The sequence below is a fragment of the Oculina patagonica genome, chromosome 2, assembly GCF_052425735.1.
Source record: "Oculina patagonica isolate OP01 chromosome 2, crgOcupat, whole genome shotgun sequence".
In the NCBI taxonomy this organism is placed as follows: Eukaryota; Metazoa; Cnidaria; class Anthozoa; order Scleractinia; family Oculinidae; genus Oculina; species Oculina patagonica.
The window spans coordinates 11,273,984-11,292,289 of NC_135759.1; the positions used below are offsets into that span (position 1 = coordinate 11,273,984).

At 38.6% G+C, this 18,306-nt stretch overlaps 1 protein-coding gene across 3 annotated transcripts in view; it reads right to left on the reverse strand.

The window, feature by feature from the left end:
• LOC144638654 (uncharacterized) overlaps positions 1–15,166 on the reverse strand; it is a 39,133-nt gene extending 23,967 nt beyond the window's left edge. For 2 of the 3 annotated variants that reach the window (XM_078497881.1, XM_078497874.1), the window contains exons 1-13: positions 14,909–15,166; positions 11,604–11,737; positions 11,264–11,341; positions 10,881–10,968; positions 10,100–10,197; positions 9,321–9,423; positions 8,848–8,971; positions 7,574–7,632; positions 6,974–7,089; positions 6,661–6,734; positions 3,444–3,542; positions 2,398–2,512; positions 1,660–1,764 (exon numbers count right to left, since the gene is read on the reverse strand). In XM_078497881.1, coding sequence (XP_078354007.1) covers positions 1,660–1,764; positions 2,398–2,512; positions 3,444–3,542; positions 6,661–6,734; positions 6,974–7,089; positions 7,574–7,632; positions 8,848–8,971; positions 9,321–9,423; positions 10,100–10,197; positions 10,881–10,968; positions 11,264–11,341; positions 11,604–11,737; positions 14,909–14,936 — 1,221 coding nt within the window. In that variant the 5' untranslated portion in view covers positions 14,937–15,166. Of the gene's footprint in view, positions 1–1,659; positions 1,765–2,397; positions 2,513–3,443; positions 3,543–6,660; positions 6,735–6,973; positions 7,090–7,573; positions 7,633–8,847; positions 9,247–9,320; positions 9,424–10,099; positions 10,198–10,880; positions 10,969–11,263; positions 11,342–11,603; positions 11,738–14,908 lie in introns of those variants that run through there. The other variant, XM_078497889.1, reaches the window with a different exon arrangement.
• Positions 15,167–18,306: the final 3,140 nt, after the last annotated feature.

Here is an 18,306-nt window from a genome sequence, read left to right on the forward strand (position 1 = left end):
CTAAAAAGGAAATATTTTTACTTAGCCAAAACTCGACAATTTATCGCGGACAATCAGACTATTAGAAAAACATATGTTAAGGATGTTGGGCATATTTACATTTCACACTATAGTGTGTTTGAAGGCGGGGACAATGACAGGGTGTCTAACATTCCTTTGCTATCGGTTAAATCTCTTTGAAAACAAGGAATATTGAAAGAGAACATCGATGTAAGTTTTGTCCAATATTTTGTAGAAAAAAAATAGAGGCTAAAACCATGATCTGTTGGGTGCTGGTGCCATTTCTTTTTAAGGGCAACTTTTTTTCTTTTTACTCCCTCTTGTAACAGGAGATTGTGCAGAAGTTCCTTAAATTTTGCGACCAAGTTTCAAAATGATCTGAAGGTGGGCAATCTGACTAAACAATTGACTGTTTCCGTTTCAGACTAAACGAGAAAGTTGCTATCTACGCCGCAGGCGATATTGAAGACAAATGGTCAAAAGTTATCATTAGCGATCCCAGCCTGATATGAACATGAATACCAAACACCTGAAGCGACAAGAAACCAGTCTTCAAAGTAAACTTCCAAGTTATCAACAAATCTTACAGCCATTTTGAATGGAACTCGGTAAGCTGCTGTGCACGTTGTATATCAGTGTTGAATTGGCCTCAAGAACGTTTTTTATCATTTGCCTGCATTAAAGCTACCGATATATGCTCTAGTGGTCATTGGGTCGTTGTTTATAAGAGGCTAGAGGACCAAAATATACATAAAACATTTACGCGATTAGCAAAATCTTGGACTTGAAAGTTAAATTCGAAACAGTCGCTAGCTATCTGCAGTTTTTCCATTTTTGTTATAAAAAGTACTCATTCGAGAGTGAATAGCAATATACAAATTATGTATACATGTAAACAAGGAGTAACGACAAAAATACATTGTAATTAGATGGTAGTGCAGTGACTGTATAAATGAAAGCGAGTTTTAATATGAAAGAAGAATGATATATAATTAATTTGACAAATTGTCTGTCAAATACAATTCTTCAGTGTCGCCAAAATGTCAGATAAGACAAACCTCGTGGGCATGATAAATTTTTCGGTATTCTAAATCGATGAAATATGCATAGTCCATTAAAGTCCTAAGAAAGGCTAATACAAACTAGAGTGAGTGAAAAAAAAGTTCTTATAAAAATATGAGTCATATTTAGCTAAAGAAGCGTAACGTTTCAACTATTAAAATTTTCTGCTGTATTGCAGACTAAATACGGGAGAAATCGCCTGGCCTTGGCAATCAGCTGAATGAGCTGAAATTACAAGTGTTTAACGACACTTAGGCAGTGGTCAGAGGAAGGTGCTCTAGAAATTTTGGTGTCTGAATCAGTTTTTGGTGTCTTTGTTGTTGTCGTTGTTGTTTAGTTTTCCCTTTTTACCAAAGGATGTTCATGTTTGTCAAAACAAAAGACAGGACCCAACGCTAATTAAAAGCGGGATCGAGGGCTCTGGGGACGAGAACCATGAATGCGATGTCATGGAGAGAGAGCGGGCTGGGGAGAGAAGAGAAATTACGAACCGAAGAAGAGGAACAGTGGAACTGATCACATTCCAAATGATTGATTTATGAGCTTACTTCAGTTAAAACTTTCTAGCTTTCTTGCTTAAATGCACTTTGAGCTTACCTCGACATTGACTTGTGCTACGTTATGAACTTTCATTGCTCGGAGGCCAAACTTCAGACTGCAGAGCGTCTCGTTGACATCACGAAATGACGGAGAAACACAAACCTGAAGAAGAAAGGATTGTTCCTTTTTTATAATGGCGTCTGCAGCCAAAAGTAGATTAGTTGGATTCATTTCAAGTACATTTAATACATCTTCAAGAAAGCATCCATGCTCCTGGTATCACAAACTAATGGAATCCAAAACAAGTACAGCTTAGTAATGTGTCATCGCTCGTGCGGGTACTCATGTGTATCTTAGGTAAAAATGAACTTCACCCATTCGACCCTTTTCGGAATCCTCGTAGCTATAGGTATCTCGCGTCGTCATAAAATTGATAAAATCGTTTACTTGCAGTGAGATGCAAAAATGTCCGAGATTGACTCCGTCCTTCGGTAATTGAATCAACTCAATGTAGCGTACTTTAGTTCGCTTCAGTTTACCATTACTGGTGAGTCTAGCGATACACAGCAAAGGGGAAATCAATGTACTACATCTGAATCCCGATAACTCGAACCTTCAAAGTAAATCGAAAAAAGTTCGAGTTATCGGGAGTTCGAGTTATCGAGGGTAGAATTAGTAAGAAAATGACCTGGAGATGAATCGAAAAAGGTTCGAGTTAGCGGGAGGTTCGAGTTATTGAGGGTTCGAGTTATCGGGATTCAACTTTAACTCATCACTTTCAGTACATACACTTACAATTAAGCTTGTTTTCGAGTTGCCGTCCAAGCCGTCCTGTAGCAGTCTTGTCAGCGTTGAGTTTCTGTACGGAATATGACGCTTCCTTCCTTCAGCTAACGCTTGAATAACATTCCTGAAAAGATTGATATTTGAACATGAAACTTTATAGCAAAAACAAACTATGTTGTTACTTGACTTTACGACTTCATGTCCTGTTATCATTCTATTTAGCGGAGAACGGAAACAATATCTTATGCCGCTGAGTGTTGATAAATTTCGCTATTCTCAGTACAATCCGTATGGATTCACACAAAGACATATAAAGAGAAATACTCCATTGGTCAGCACCGAGGCACTTAGATTTGCTGAACAAATAAGATAATTCGTATTTGTATTTATAAGGCGGCTACCGATAACCGTTTATTTTTGTTACAACCAAAAGGGCAAATTCCTGGGAGTGGGTTTAAATTATGTGTTTGCAGTCACATAAAACTTATGAGAAGCTTTAACGTGGCAGATATTTCTGCATCAATGATTCATCATCTATTTCTACTGATTTGTCAAAAGACCTTGCAGCCAATTAAGTCATAAACACGATAAATATTAATTCAATATTCAACGCCTAATATTACTGACTTGGCTGATTTGTTTTTCAATAGTCCTGAAATGCCCTGTGATAAATTTAAAGGAGTGTATACTCGAAACAAATAAAGTTTAGGAGAAGATTCATCACTAAATAATTTTCACTAGTTAGATATTGCAAAATACGTCGATGGTATTACATTTTCTAAAGTTTCGACATTAGTCGTTAATGGAGCCGTAAGTCGACATAGGGTCAACACTGTACACTAATGACCAGCAAATAGCCGCCTCTTGCTCTAAAGCATGGTGGCTTAACTCGAACGTTAAATGATCCTTAATGCGCATAAGTGCGGAGAAACAGATCTGTCAGCCTTACAAAAGTTTATTACAAGTCCCGGCCACAACAGGCCTCTCGGGTTCAGTCGGATCATTTCTAAAAAACTCGAAGCCCACTGGAGCTGAAATACTGTATTTACACGTACCCCAACTCCAGAAGAGAAGAATTAATGCTTTGCGCTTCTTGGAGTCTTTCGCCTTCAGCCTTTGTTTTCTTCACTCGTTCGCTGCCTGCCAGATCACAGCTACATGTGGAATAAACAATAGTAACATGAATCGGTGAGACTTCAGGAACTCTGTCACCTTTTACTGACTGGCCCTGATAAAGGCCTGATAAACCCTTAATACTCGCTTACGAAACTTGTTCGTCGTGGGAGCGGGCGGAGTTGCGAGATTAATTTACGAAAGAGCCGGCGTCTTAAAGTTCTTTACGACTGCACCTCAATGTTGAGATGGATATTGCATTCAACTAACGTCAAGTGCAAAGCCTCCACATCTAAAGAAGGAAAACAAAATATCACCTAATATATTAAGATCTATTAACGCAAGTAAATTTATGCTTGTTGATGTACAGCTCTGCATGTTTTGTCTAAAACATGGATGAAATTTTTAGACGAGGCCTGGGCGTGTCTAAAGCAAATAAAACACAATCGACGAAAGATAAAATGTTGAACAATATGTTCATGGCATGCTTACAACGACATCAATGTAAAGAAAATAGATTAATTATTTTGGCGCTAAAATATGCACTGATATTTGTTATAGAATATCTGTTCCGAAAACCGCCTTTGCGAACCCACATATTTCACATATCTGTTTGACCTGCAGTGCGTTGTTGGTTGTTCAAATCTTTATGACTTCTTTCAATTATGATCGGTTTCTATAAACTATGTTAAACTTGATAATTTTTTTTCCAAGAGATTAAGAATTCATTGCAATGCACAATTAAGTCGAGTAGGACGTTTTGAGAAAGATATTCATCTACGACTGACGCAAGTTATACTCGGAAAAAAGGTTTACGAGCTCTCCTGGTACTTTGCGTCACTGACTGATAAGAGTCTGATAAAGATCTCTGCCACAACTTTATACTGGAGTTTACATATAATTTTATACATCATTTCGTCTATACAGAAGACGTAAATTGCGTTTTTTGTTAGATGGAATTTATGTATGACGCATTTATCACTCAGCTCAGACAAGAGTTTCTCAGTTGATGCCAATAAAACATACTGTTCTTAGGGCTTGTGTAAGTTGTAGTTGAATGCTTTTCAGAGAAAACAAAATTAATTGCCTCTGTGATGAAAGCGTGGGGAGGGAAAACAAGATGCATGTTCTTTCCTCCCTTCCCCCGGCCCGCGCTTCCGGAAAATAGAGCGTTTGATGTACAGTGGCTAAAAACACGTTTCTGGGTATTCGTTTCGGCTGCAGTTGTAATGTTTCATAAGGTAATTAATCAGTCCCAAAAAATGACTTCACAAGCTTCGGCTACAAAACCGTTTGCAAAACAACCTTATTGTATGTAGTTGTCTATTCGTTCGTAAAAAGCCTACTGTCCCTACTTTATCTGATCGCATACAAAGCGATTTTTGTCGCTTGTGATCTCTTGCGACCAGAAATCCCAATATCACCTAAAGTGTGTGTGGTTTACACGACGGCGAATTCAATCAAACTGAATCCTTTGGAAACCGCAAAATATCAAACTAAATAAGACTTTCTCCTGTTGCATTGCTGAGTTGTATAAAGACTTGGGAATTGTTTAAAACGTTCGAGACATGCGAGAAGCACTCGTTTGAGCCACGTGCGTCTCTTGCACTTTTGTCGTGTTCTTAAAATTTCCCTAATGTTTGTTTAACTCATTAATAACCGGTTTTTGAATCATACGATTTTAAAATGGCGACGTCATATGATCACGGTATGTATGTATACGTTTGATTGCCATTAATTCTTGCCGTGACATGGGCAAATGTGCAGCGGCAAGGAATCTATCCATGGACGCGTGTTTTAAAAAGTCGGGCCGTGTGAACTTGTTTAACGTGAACACAGTTTATTGGTCGTCAAATCAAGCTTCGCCAGGCTACGGTTTAACATCATGACTCAGTCGTGACGATATTCGTCTAGCAGTACATAAAAGTTACTCTAAGACCAAACCAAAGGCGTCTTGTCGTGCACGACTTAAATATTATCATAACTACCGTTCGGGGCTCAAGCGGGCTTCCTATTTTTTAGTCAGCGATGGTTTAGTCGAGCCTCTGAAGTAAACCATCGGAGTAGGAATTATCCTTCGGCCGTATAAAATAAACCTTGATTGCGAACCAGCCTTTATACCAAGAGGGCTTTCCATCTGTACCGAGAAACCAGTTGGTCCGGTGAAAAAGTGAATGGAACGGTCCTTCCAACTGGAAATGTTTCGAAAAAAAGAATTCCTTCAGAGGGTATTTCTCTTTTCTCGTTTTTGCCAGAATGCTCGGACTACCACTGTACCATTTCGCTTTTTTGCACTATTACCATGCGCCTCGATGAAATTCCCGGCTTTATGTTCCAGTGGAAAATAAAATAAAGCGGTCTGTCCTTACTACTGGAAAGTTGTTAAATATATCCACTCGTCCTGGGCTATCGTTCTTATAGAATGTATCGTTCTATATTTGCAGGAAATTGTCACCGGTTTTTCCATAATTAAAAATGGAAAGCGCTCCAAGTGTGCACCAAGCTGTTTCGACCAGCATCTTAATTTCAGTATTCGGCGGGCCCATTCCCGACATTCTTCGTGTTTTGTATTGTGAAATTTCCTCTCAGTATTTTCGGCAGCAGCTTCGTCTGTCTTTTCTATTGGTCTGTACGCTTGCCTGTCTGCTGGCTTGTCTGTCTATCTGCCTGCCTGTCCTAAATGAACTCACGAATGGATGGAATGGGGAAGCATGGATGGCGCAGTGGTGAAAGTGGCCCGAGTTCGATTCCCGGACTCAGCGTCTTATGTGGGTTGAGTTTGTTGTTGGGTCTCGTCCTTACTCCGAGGGTTTTTCTCCGGGTTTTCCGGTTTCCTCCCTCCACAAAAACCCGTAACACTTCTAAATTCTTATTCGATCGGGAATCCAAGGGCCACAGGCTTGTTAGTCGCAAGACTACTAAGTGCTACCCTCGTAAAACGAAGAAGGTTTTTTATGTAACACTGTTTGAATTTTGGGAACGACAAAAACATTCCAGGGTAAGACAAAATATACAACTCTGACCAAAAAATACAAAGGAATATTTCGTACTCTAAAAACACTGAAAATGAGAAAATAAAATAAAATCTGAACCTAATTGACAGCAAGAAAACTGCAGTATAATAAATCCGGAGAACAGAAAGAAATGAATAGTACGTACACATAGAGTTTTCCTCTGACCGCAGCTAAACCACGAGTTTGCGATGAAATCCTAGACAGCATTTCTTCGTCTTCCTAAAAAAGCAAAAGCCAGCAAGATAAAGAACTATGTGAAAAACCAATAATCCAATATCATGATGAGTACAGGAGGTGCCCTATGTGCTTCTGATCAGGAGGGGGTACAGAGATCAAGTAAGCTTTGTGTTGGAGATGGACTTCAATGAAAATAATATACACTGGAGGCAGAGGAGGTGGTAGCCGGGATCGATTTTAAATGAAAATATACAATAACTAAAACAGTATGCGATACTTACATCGTACTGGCAATAAGAACCGATGGCTTCCACTGAGCCACTTTCACTTGAATACTCGGTGTCTGAAGTTCCGGACATGTAATAAGACTCATAACTGCTGAAAGAGTCTGTTATGCCTGCAATAAAATGTAGCTGTGAACGAGACATGGAATACCAGGGCCCAGCTGATAAAAGATTCAAACGACTGAAGAACTAACAGGTCTGATGAAAAGAAAAAACTTGGATGCAAAAAGAATGGTAGAATAGAACAAAGGCAAACAACTGATGCTTGTACAAATAATTGCATAAATGATTCAAGTTATTTTCGTTTTTTCATCCTATAATGAACTGAGCAGTGAGCTGGGAAGGTTATGTAGTATTAGCGAGAAAGTTCAAAGCGTTTACCAAGACGGTAACTGATTCCAAGATGGCAATTACACAAAGGACACGGACCCTGTTGCATTCAATGCGTCGATTTTAGATAGTAAGGTAACTGAGAAGTCTTATTCTACAGGTTACAAAGAAATACGCCTGGAACGAGCGATTAAAACATAGCAACAAAGACCTAAACTTGTAAAAGAAGAAACAAGTCTATCAGGTCAATGAATAAACAAGAGAAACCTCCATAACGACGCGGAACACTGAGCCTTTCGATCTTGAGTTGACAAACAGCATGGGATCTGTAAAGAAAAGGGCAAAGCTCAAAAGGATGATTAATCACTTGCGGCTTGCCGAGTACATGCATTTGCGTAGTAACCCTATTTACGGACTTTTTGTTGTTACAGACACAGTTTTGGTTCCTGCTTTCTGAAAGGCACTTAACATGGAAAGCCCGTTAACTTACGGACTTTTTGTTGTTACAGACACAGTTTTAGTTCCTGCTTTCGAAAGGCACTAACATGGAAAGCCCCTTTTATTTACGGACTTTTTGTTGTTACAGACAGGGTTTTGGTTCCTGCTTTCTTAAAGGCGCAACATGGAAAGCCCGTTAACTTACGGACTCTTTGTGTTACAGACACAGTTTTAGTTCCTGCTTCGAAAGGCACTAACATGGAAAGCCCGTTAACCGGTGTGTTACGACACGTTAGTTCCGCTCTGAAGGCACACATGGAAAGCCCCTATTACGGCTTTTTGTTACAGACAGGTTTTGTTCCTGCTTTCGAAAGGCGCAACATGGAAAGCCCGAACTTACGGACTCTTTGTTGTTACAGACACAGTTTTAGTTCCTGCTTTCTGAAAGGCACTTAACATGGAAAGCCCTTTTATTTACGGACTTTTTGTTGTTACAGACAGAGTTTTGGTTCCTGCTCAGTTACCGAAAGGCGCTTAACATGGAAAGCCCGTTAATATGGGCACCTTGTGTGGTCCCTTCGGTGTCCGTAGACGGGGCTCAACGCGAACTACAATTTTATGAGCAGTTATAAATGTTTTGTTTTCCTTGGTAACATGAATGCAAAGCTACAACAACGTTTTGTCTCGCTAAATTGAAAAGGCTTAAATTAAAGAGAGCAGTTAACGTGCATTCTTTCAAATTCAACAAAATTACATCTTTTTGAACGATTTCTAAATTTTTTATATACATTTTAAGTCATGGGGCTCACGAAAAACCGTTTTTAAAGGCTAGGTACCCAGTCCTACCGGGGAAATGGTTCCGTGCTCGAAGAGTTAAAAAATATCTGAAGGGATACGACAGTGAGGCGGAAATCAAACCAAGGTAGCTTTACTTTTGCTTACTAAGAACATTTTTGTTGAAAGAATAACGGTTCCGTTGTTCTTCCTCCTGTATGATTACTCTGTTCCGAACCTAACTAACAAAAAGATCATATGTAACCAACACGAAGTAACGAATTAAAATCTAGAAACGTTTAAACAACGTTTCTCAGCGTTTCACTAACCTGCTGGACTGCCTATTCATTTTAGTTTCTGCAACGGCCAGTTTCTTTTTGCCAGACTTAAGTAGCCTAACAATCTCCTCTGGACATTTCACAAAGTATTCTGTTAAATTTTCCACGTAAACTCCTAAGACAGTTAAAAGGAGGAAATGTTACATAATGTTGTAACAATGTCAGCAATGTCATACCTGTAATACGATCTTAAGCGCTTTTTTCTTTTACAAAGTAAATATCGCAAAGTAACTTTGCAAAGTTAAATTTTCTATTCAGGACACAGCAGGCTTCCTACACACAGATGAAAATCATAATCAGAAAACACCTTGGCCTTCCCAAAATCCTAGGATGGACACTGAAGAAGTATTTGAGTTGAACAATTCAGCAAGATGCTTTGAGCTCAGAGTGACACTGCATGCGTCAAGACAAGTATGCCTCATGTACGATGAGCATATGGTAGTGGGATAATTCAATAGCTCTACCTTTCTTGGGATGTTCTCTCAAGTAGACTTCTGGTCCTGATTTTTCGGTACCTAGTAAATCGTAGACTCTTTCCTGGTAGATCTGAAGGTATGAGCATGTCACCTGCAAGAATATTATAATATCTCAGCAACATTATATTTTTTATAAAAGAGAATACACAACTCTGACTCAAAGCCAGGGCTTACAATGTTGGCAACAGACAAAATGTTTTCGTACCAGTTCTAACGTTTGTCATCAAAACGGAGTAGGGAGTGAACAACTTGTAACCAACGTAGTGTGTAAATAACTATGACTGGAATTGTAAAACAGGTGACACCATGTCTCAACCCAGATCTTGCTGAGCGGCAGTTTTCGTCAACAAAGATGCCAGTCAACATGGCGTATCCTCATACGTATCACCATCTAGCGCCTGGTGACTTTTTTCGTACTAGTGAAGTTATATTTTTTGGATCAAAAATCGAAAGTCTTCCAACGAATTTGCGAAACGGCACATGTTCACATGTTCCCGCAGAACGACCTTAATGATGTCAAGCTTTTTTGGGAATATGGGAATCAGGACTAGATTTCTATTCATCAGCTCACGGGATTGTAGTGCTGGTTTCAGCTCGTTCCAATAACGATATTATCGTTAACACTTATCAGACAGGTGAAAGGGACTTCTGTTGAAATGGTTTAACTTAACCCTATGTACCACCTCCTGAAAAGAAGGTGCTATAAAAGTGGACATACGCAATGACGACTGAAAAAGACCGAGAACACTATTGTTTTAATGGCTTACCGCGTACGAATGGGCTGCGTCTTTACCAATGAGAGCAAAGATGTGAGACACGACACTGGTTGTTAATCCATCCGCAGCCATCAGCGTGTGCGTTTTACCTGTAAACGATACAGTGCAACAAAAGATTATGAAGTTTGGACGTCTTCAGAATAAAAAAAAAAATTATTAAATAACTGATGTAGTTTCCGTGTGCATCGTTTTTAAGGGTATATTCAAAGAAGACATTAACCTAACGCAGTTGTTACCTTGAATCTGGTTCGTGGACAATTTTTGTTTTAAAAGATAGGCGTTAACGCGACATCATTTTGCTACGTTGGTAGTATTTCATTCAGTGACAGTTTGGATATTGTCGACTATTGGCCTGAGACATTTTTATTAATCTGAGTTCAGATTGTACTGTAGGCCTAATGATTGAAATACTTATTATTACTTAAATAAGCATTAGCACGACGTCGACGCTTTTTAATGGTCATGTGCAGTTTGAATATAGGTTTTGGAATTGTATTTTCTCGTTCGCCGCGTCCGTCGCTTCTGCCCGTTTTTTTTTACTTTCCCGGGCCCCCTATATAACACTTTGCTCAGTTTTATTTGAATGTTAGAACAACAAATGAAAATGCTGCTTGTTAGATTTCAGTTTTTTTAAAGTTGACTCAAGCTTTAATTCTGGGAGAGAAGGATTTACAATAAAAAAAGCTTCATCTCAAAAAATAATAGTGATTCAAAAGGAATAGAATGATTTTAAAGCAGCTACTAGCCAGACAGGACATTAAAAATAGCATACCTGCCCCAGTCTGTCCGTAGGCCATTAAGATGCTATTAAAGCCTGTCATGGAGGCTTCAACGAGGGGCTTACCAACCACCTGGTACACCTAGTAGGGAACACAACAATCAGGCACACTACGTGGGCGGTCGACACCTTCAGTGTGGGGTTGGGGGGGGGGGGGGGGGGGGCCCCCCCCCCCAATTTAAATGACTCTAATAGGACAAATCAACGTATATTAGTTATGCAACGTTGGGTTCAGGTACGCTGCACTAAAGTTTGATTGTTTAGAGGCACTGCGCATAAAATTGACACACTTTTGTAAGTCACAAGAGCTATGGACCTGATAGACTCTAATGACAGAACTTAAAACTAAAAACTCCTAAACGACAACATATACGTACCTCCTCATTACAGGCATCGGGTGGCAATATTTGGTCAAACTGAAAGATTTTCTCCCTTTTTCCATCTACAACACGAACCTAGGAAAAAAAAACTTTCTTTACTAAAAAGCAAACCAGGACCAAAATCTCGAAAAAAAAAACATCCTGTGGGTATAAGCGACCCTTGCAAACTATTTCTTGATAATTAAATGGCACCTCAATAAGTAGGGGTCGCCTCAATTCCACGGACACGTGGAATCATTTGACTGTAACCTTACTAAACTTTACTGCCTACCAGTAGCCTTTAGAATCAGTTTCGTTTTCCTAAATGTACTTAATTAAGCTCATCATTTAAAGTTACCTGAGTAAAGTCGTCATCTTCAACACTGACAGCACCCTTTCCATCCAAGCTTCTGACGTCACCTTCAACCTGGGGACGAATTCTGACGTAAGCCTGAACTCTGCCTGTTGTAGCGTCCTCAAACACCTCCGAACCTTTAATTTAAAGTTAATTAGCTATTATTTTGAGACTTATATTGGTGATCATTTGAAATTATGGATCTAAAAGGACTGAAAGACAATACGAGGAAAAACTATACGAGAAACCGCAACTTGTCACTCGAAAAGCTTATAACAAAAAATGTTTAAAATGCCTGCATGGTCAAACGTTGATTCAGTTCATTATTATTTTTTTAAAACATGTGGCAAAATAATTAATAACATTTTGAGCGTGTTGTCATGTATTTCAGATGTTATTATAATAATAATAATAATAAATAATTTTTAAAGAGGAGGCGCCTGTTACATGAAGTGGTTTTCAGGGAGGTCCTCAAATAAAACTAATTACAAGGTTAAAAATCAAGTTAAAAAGATAAAAATATAAAATTACAAGTATAATGTTCTAAAAATTAAGAATAATGTTCTAAAAATAAAAAGCTAAAAGTACTTTGTTATTAAAAAGTTCTTAATTTTCTGTGTTAAAATGTCACACGGCATAGGTCTTTTTAAAACATCGGGTAAAGATGACCAATCGATGGTACATTTGTAGCTGGTGATTCTCTTTCCCCAGTCAGTTCTCATGTTATTATTCTATTGATCAGTCGGCCTACAGACAGTACAGGACTTGTGCCAATATCAAGACCTTGCTTCGCCTCTGTCGTTAGCCAACTTTCTCCCAGGCATTCTTTTTGCCTATCTTTGGGGTACAATGCTAAAATGCTATCGCTTGATAAAACAAGAGCGACTCATAAAGGAGACTTTGCATTTCATTGTTACTAAACTACATCGAAACTGACATGCCTCTTTTTGCTAATCTATCCACTTTATTAAGATTGTTCATCAGTAACCAGTCAGATTGGCCTAAACGCTTCTGCCCTATGTGTAGCCTTACCAATTTAGAAGTGATTCATAGATGTCAAAGATGGCAACTTTTCAGCATGGACTATATTCGAATAAGGATAAGAAGTACATGTACTTTGTAAATTTTGCAAATAGTATTCTACGCAGGTATTTCCTTTACACGCATTAGCTCTAAAACATGTAAAACGAGTTTTACAAAACAAAACGTGATGAGAGATATTTCGACCGAGTTATGGGAAGAAGAATTTATGACAATGGCGTATAAACTGAATTTCACGAGAGTAAGTATCTGCCCAACCAGTTGCTTCCTAGCTCAGCAGTCGGCATGCGGTTCAATCCCATTGGGGCCTGAATGCCGGGGTATATTTAGGCTTTCTTTAAAGTCGCTAAAGTTTATTCACAACTGCAGAGTCAGGAAAACGATTCTAAAAAGAAACTTTTAATAAGGCACCCAATAAAAACTCGGACTTCAAAACTCTTAATCAAGGCTGGCTTTTATTTAGATCTGAAATTCTTTAAAGATTTTAAATAATCATTGAAGCATTATTATCAACAGCGCTAGAAGACCCTAGAAGAGATGCTTTGGGAAATGTACACAAGTGGTACTACTTGTTATAGCCCTCTCTTTAATAGCTAATAGTTTCACGATAAGTTTTAAGGTGTGACACTGCGTTTGGTCCAAATATCCTAAAAGTATGCCACGAGAATTTCACTCTGTACAAATAGCTTTTGCTTTTATCTAGATCTTCGATAGCAGACACCGGTTGAGAATTTTAAGAGGTACCGGTATTTTACTTCAAAAAGTTTTACCGGTATCTGCTATGAAATCTTGCCCACCCATATAACTGAAGGACCCTTTTCCTTCTCCAGTTATTAGGATTAAGAAAGATAAGCAGTATTTAGACGATTAACCATAAACACTGCAAATTCTTTCTTTATCGCTAGCGGAAAAATGATGTAAGCTTTCCTCCTGAGACGCCAGCCTTGCTATGTTTTAATACGCGCATGTCCGTTAACACTTTTTTTTTTTTTGATCATAAATTGTACACGCGCCGCATTTTCAACCACGAGACACCCGATCACAGGGCAATTTTTATAATGTCGACACTTTTAGAGTGGAAATGACAAAAAATGTTGACATTCCTTTCTATCAGATTCTTTTCCGTATCATTTTGCAGTTTCCTGTTATCGAGATCTCGTGAAAAACCGCCAATGAGATAACACACAAGAAATAACAAGGACCTGAAAATGTGAAGAATGCCAGTGCTGACAGACTACGTTTAGACGAAGAAAGATGGAAACTCGAAAATTAGAAGTTAATTACTTATGTTTGGGGTCTGTCATTACAACATATGGGGAAAATATGATAATAAACATTTTTATTTCAATAAACATGTTTGTTGAAGAACAACGCAAATTTTAGAGCGATTTTAATCAACCTTTAAAGCCAGCAGGAGAAAAAATTAAAATAGTCAGTTCTTGATGTTACTTGTCTTATGTTGTTTATGAAATCGTAATCGGTATTCATGGAGATAAGATAACCCGAGACATAACAACCGAGTGAGGGACAGTTTCTATTCGACTCAACCCTTTGTCACACTTGCCGAAGCCTGCCAGCTGCATATCATAGTTACTAAAAGATTTCTCTGTTGTTAGAAAATTAGCAAAAGCCGTTCTTATTCAGTTTCAAATGTTGAAGTTCATCCACGCTTTGATTATACCGGTGACGTGAAAATCGATTTACCAGCTTTTAAAGATTTCAGAGAAAATTCCAAAAAACAGAAACTTGAAAAATCTGATAGTGCTTTAATATATCGTTTTTAATATATTTCGTTTTTGGATAAATATCCAAAATCCTTCCAGTTGTCAGGAAAATCTAGTTTGTGTAATATTTGCCATCTTTTATCCTGCAGAGCATTTGAAAATATTTCTAAAAAAAGACTTCAGACAACAAATGCACAGTACGGCTATCCGCCAACTAACGTATTTGTCGAATAGATATTTCTCATGTTAGTCAATGATATACTTCACACTGCGAAAGGAATGCTTCGGCTCCTTGGAACAGAAAACCAAAGCTCGAAGCTGTGTTTCAAAAAACATCTGCCATAAATGTTTTGAAGTGAAAGCAGTTTCCAAGTGTATAAAGCGAACATTTCTCGCCCCTCAAATCCCATTATTCTTTAATTTGATTTGGTAGCTAAACCACATTAACGCTATTGTGTAGACTGTGTAATTATCACGAATAAATAACAATCATTTCTGTGAAGCGATCTCAAAAAACAACATAACAGAAAGTAAACAGCCCACCTTGACTCCAGTTTCTCTGTCGCCTCATCGTTTATATATTCACGGTCCTGAGCCTATGTCCAGTTTATCTACTAGCATGTAACAACCTCGACCATTTCTCTAGCGTCTTCTACAGATTTATACGCTGTTTGTGATATTACAAAACGCTGGAGATGAGTGAATAGTCTTGTCTTTCGATGTAGGATTATAAATGAAATTTGCTACGGCGGAAACAAAATACTGTAATAAATCCCATTGGCTGAAAAACATGAGACCGTATCAATGACTTGATATGTCAGGTTTTCATTGCAGTGAACGAATGTGAAAACTGACCCATAATAAGAGATATGTAATAGTGGATACGTAAATTTATTTCAGAAGTAAAAGCAAAAGAACAGTTTTTTTCATTTCGTTTAGTTGGCGAAGAAGCCAATCGAGGAACTCACAGCTCAGAGCATGGAGGCAAACAAAAACTTGAATGTTCTCTCCATAATAAAAACAGAAAGAATTTAGTCAAGAATTTATTTAATGTATATATTGGATGCGCAGCTTACGTCATGTTGACATTTTTCAAACGCCAGTTTATTTTTCCATCAGTAGCGATAGGTTGACGATTGACCCAGGTTGACCCAGTGTTATAAATCTCAACTGTTCCATATCTACAGCACTCTAGAGGCATCACTGTATGATAAATATTTGACGGTCTTATCCTAAATATTGCATATTTTCGAACCCTGAACCAGCTTCGTGCCAGCATTCCTTTAAAATCTGGAGCAAGTCTGGAAAACTTTAAGTTTATAATTCCTCGATTAGCCTTTAACCTTTTTTCTGACGTCTGACCTTAAAGTCGGTTTCCATAGCATTTTCCGTCCAGGCCGAGTATTGGTATCCTTACCCCTAAATTAGGCTTGGATAAAATTCAGTCGGCATAATTTCCAGCAAAATAACCCTTTTAGCCGTCTGTGGCAGCGAGCGTTATGGCTCCATTATGCCAGCAGTTTTTGTGGAGAAAAATGTTCAAACGTTAGTAATAAATTGCATCAACTAATAATGGCAAAAAATATAGACAGTGAATGCAAATAAGTTTTTACACGACTGGAAACTTGCTTTGTTTTCCGAGTAGAAGGTCATTTTTTTCGAAGCAACAAAAAACTCCGATGTAGCGATTTCACGACTGGTGTAGTCTTTAAGAGTATGCCATCACAATGCTGGAATAACAATGCTGTTACAAATTTCGCTGACAACGGTGGTAGAAACTGTCAAAAAAAGTCAGCTTATTGTTTTATTCAACTCTGATTCTATGAAAAGTGGTAAACGAGGAAAAAAGTCATCTCACAAAATAAACACCTATAAGCTTTTGTAATCAAATTCACTTCGAGACCTGAAACTTACCGGAAAATTCTGTCAAATCTCAGAGCTTAAGAAGCTTTGTCAAAAAACGCGTCACCCAAAACACGCCTTGGTTCTTGGCACTAGAAAATAGTTAATCTCGTCGACGCTTTCGATGACGATTCTCCTTGGTCGCTTTGCAGCTGGTTCGTTCACAAACTTTATATAAATCGGTCCTTTCATGATTTGAAATATGTATCCTGTTTTGGAAGAAATGTTTGAACCAGAAAAGACTCTTCGTGGGCGTTCGAGCTCGATGAACAGCACACGGAGATTGCACTGTTCTCAGGCTGAATGGAAGAAACAGGAGGAAACCTCGCAGAATTGTCATTGGATCCGGAATTGATTTCAATGGTACTTGCATTTTCTGTCTCTTTTCGTCGACTGAGTGTGACTGACATCTGGCGTTGGTGGCCCAAAGAAATCACGTAGTTTTCATGAAAATTGCCGTCGAGCATACGACCGATGGTGGTTTTTCTGACACTCTGATTTTTGAGCTTTCTGTAACCTGACTGGAAGCCAGTAGCAGAAACTGCATCTGACATATTAACCTTCCAAACTGATTTTTGCCCTGTGAAAATACCAGATGTTGTCGTCAGATTTTCTTTTATGCTTCGGGTCTTCGGATCTTCGGTTATCTTCATGTCCTCAGGCCTGTGGGCCTGTGGTTTGCCAATGCTTTGTAAAATTTCACTGAACATCGAGAATCGCCAGTTGCCAACAGCTTGGGCGCGAGAAAGGTCTTTCATGGGCTTTCCATTGTTTCCGTGGCGGGTTTAGAAAAGTAGAAACATTCCCCCAGCACAGTTTTCTCGATGTATTTCTGGCCCGAAAACCAAAATGCAATGACAGGAACCACCAAACGTTCCTTTGCAGGTCAAGGGAATCGTGGTCTCCAAACTAGCCGGTTTCAAAGAGCATATTTTCACTATCAAGCACGGGGTGAGTGTAAATGTCCCGGGAGCATGTATGCCTCAGCACGTTCGCAGGAAGCTAATCAAAACAACAAATGATATTGTAAGAAGTTTATAATTGCGAAGTATTACTAGTGACTGTCAAAGAAAAGAGCATGAAAGTATCGAACCTTACCTTAGAGCTTGTGGCCATTCTTTCAACAATGAGGAAAAGTTCTACGAGCAGGCAGCAGCTGTGGCAGGAACTTGCGTTAATCGTCTTAATCAGAATCCTAAATCTAGAAATGCAAGAAGTCAGAAGATATAAAGAAAGAAACAAACAAACAAAAAATATTTGAAATTTTTTTTAGTCAGTATTTTTTATTCAGCTGGAGTAACTAAACAAAAATGTCGACTGCAGGATTTTATTCATTGTTTTCTCCAGGGCGGGAACTCAGAAATCGTTTAAACCTGTAAGTATCAGTGCCAAAACAAACAGAGATTGACCGGCAAGATGTTGATTAAATACACTGGATCTTAGACATTGAGTTACTATGAATCCAAGGCAATCAGTGAGTAATATTGTTAGTGGTTAAATTCTCAAAGTCCAAGCTTGTCATTTTTCTTTCAGTACAGCTGTCCACGTTCTCCCCGGACTGTCCAATTTGTTCTCTACAACAATCTTATCCGGGACTATCCTGGTAGGCTAACTATTGCGCAACTCCAAGTGAAATTAACCTTGCAATAGCCTTGGAAGTAGTAACACGGCACAAGGAAGAGTTACAAGTTGCAGAAAGTCCTCATTTGTCAATGCAATGGTCCATGATAATCAGCTCCACAGTTTGGGGATGACATCTCACACTTTCCCCCCTTGATCTTCGATAAGATGCAGCTATAGCTATCTTTTTGCATCATGTATGTATGCGGGTATAACGATTATCACGAAAAAAATGGATGAAGACCTCCTCAATTTGAAAAAAGTGAGTCCTTTACTAAAATATCACTGATTGGCAATCTTTTGTATGGGCCAGCATTTGTGGATGAGAACCTTAACTTTAATTTTTCTTATGTGCATCCATTATGATAAGGTTAGCTCAGTTGGTAGACGGCCGGACTGCCGTTCGGGAGGTCTCGGGT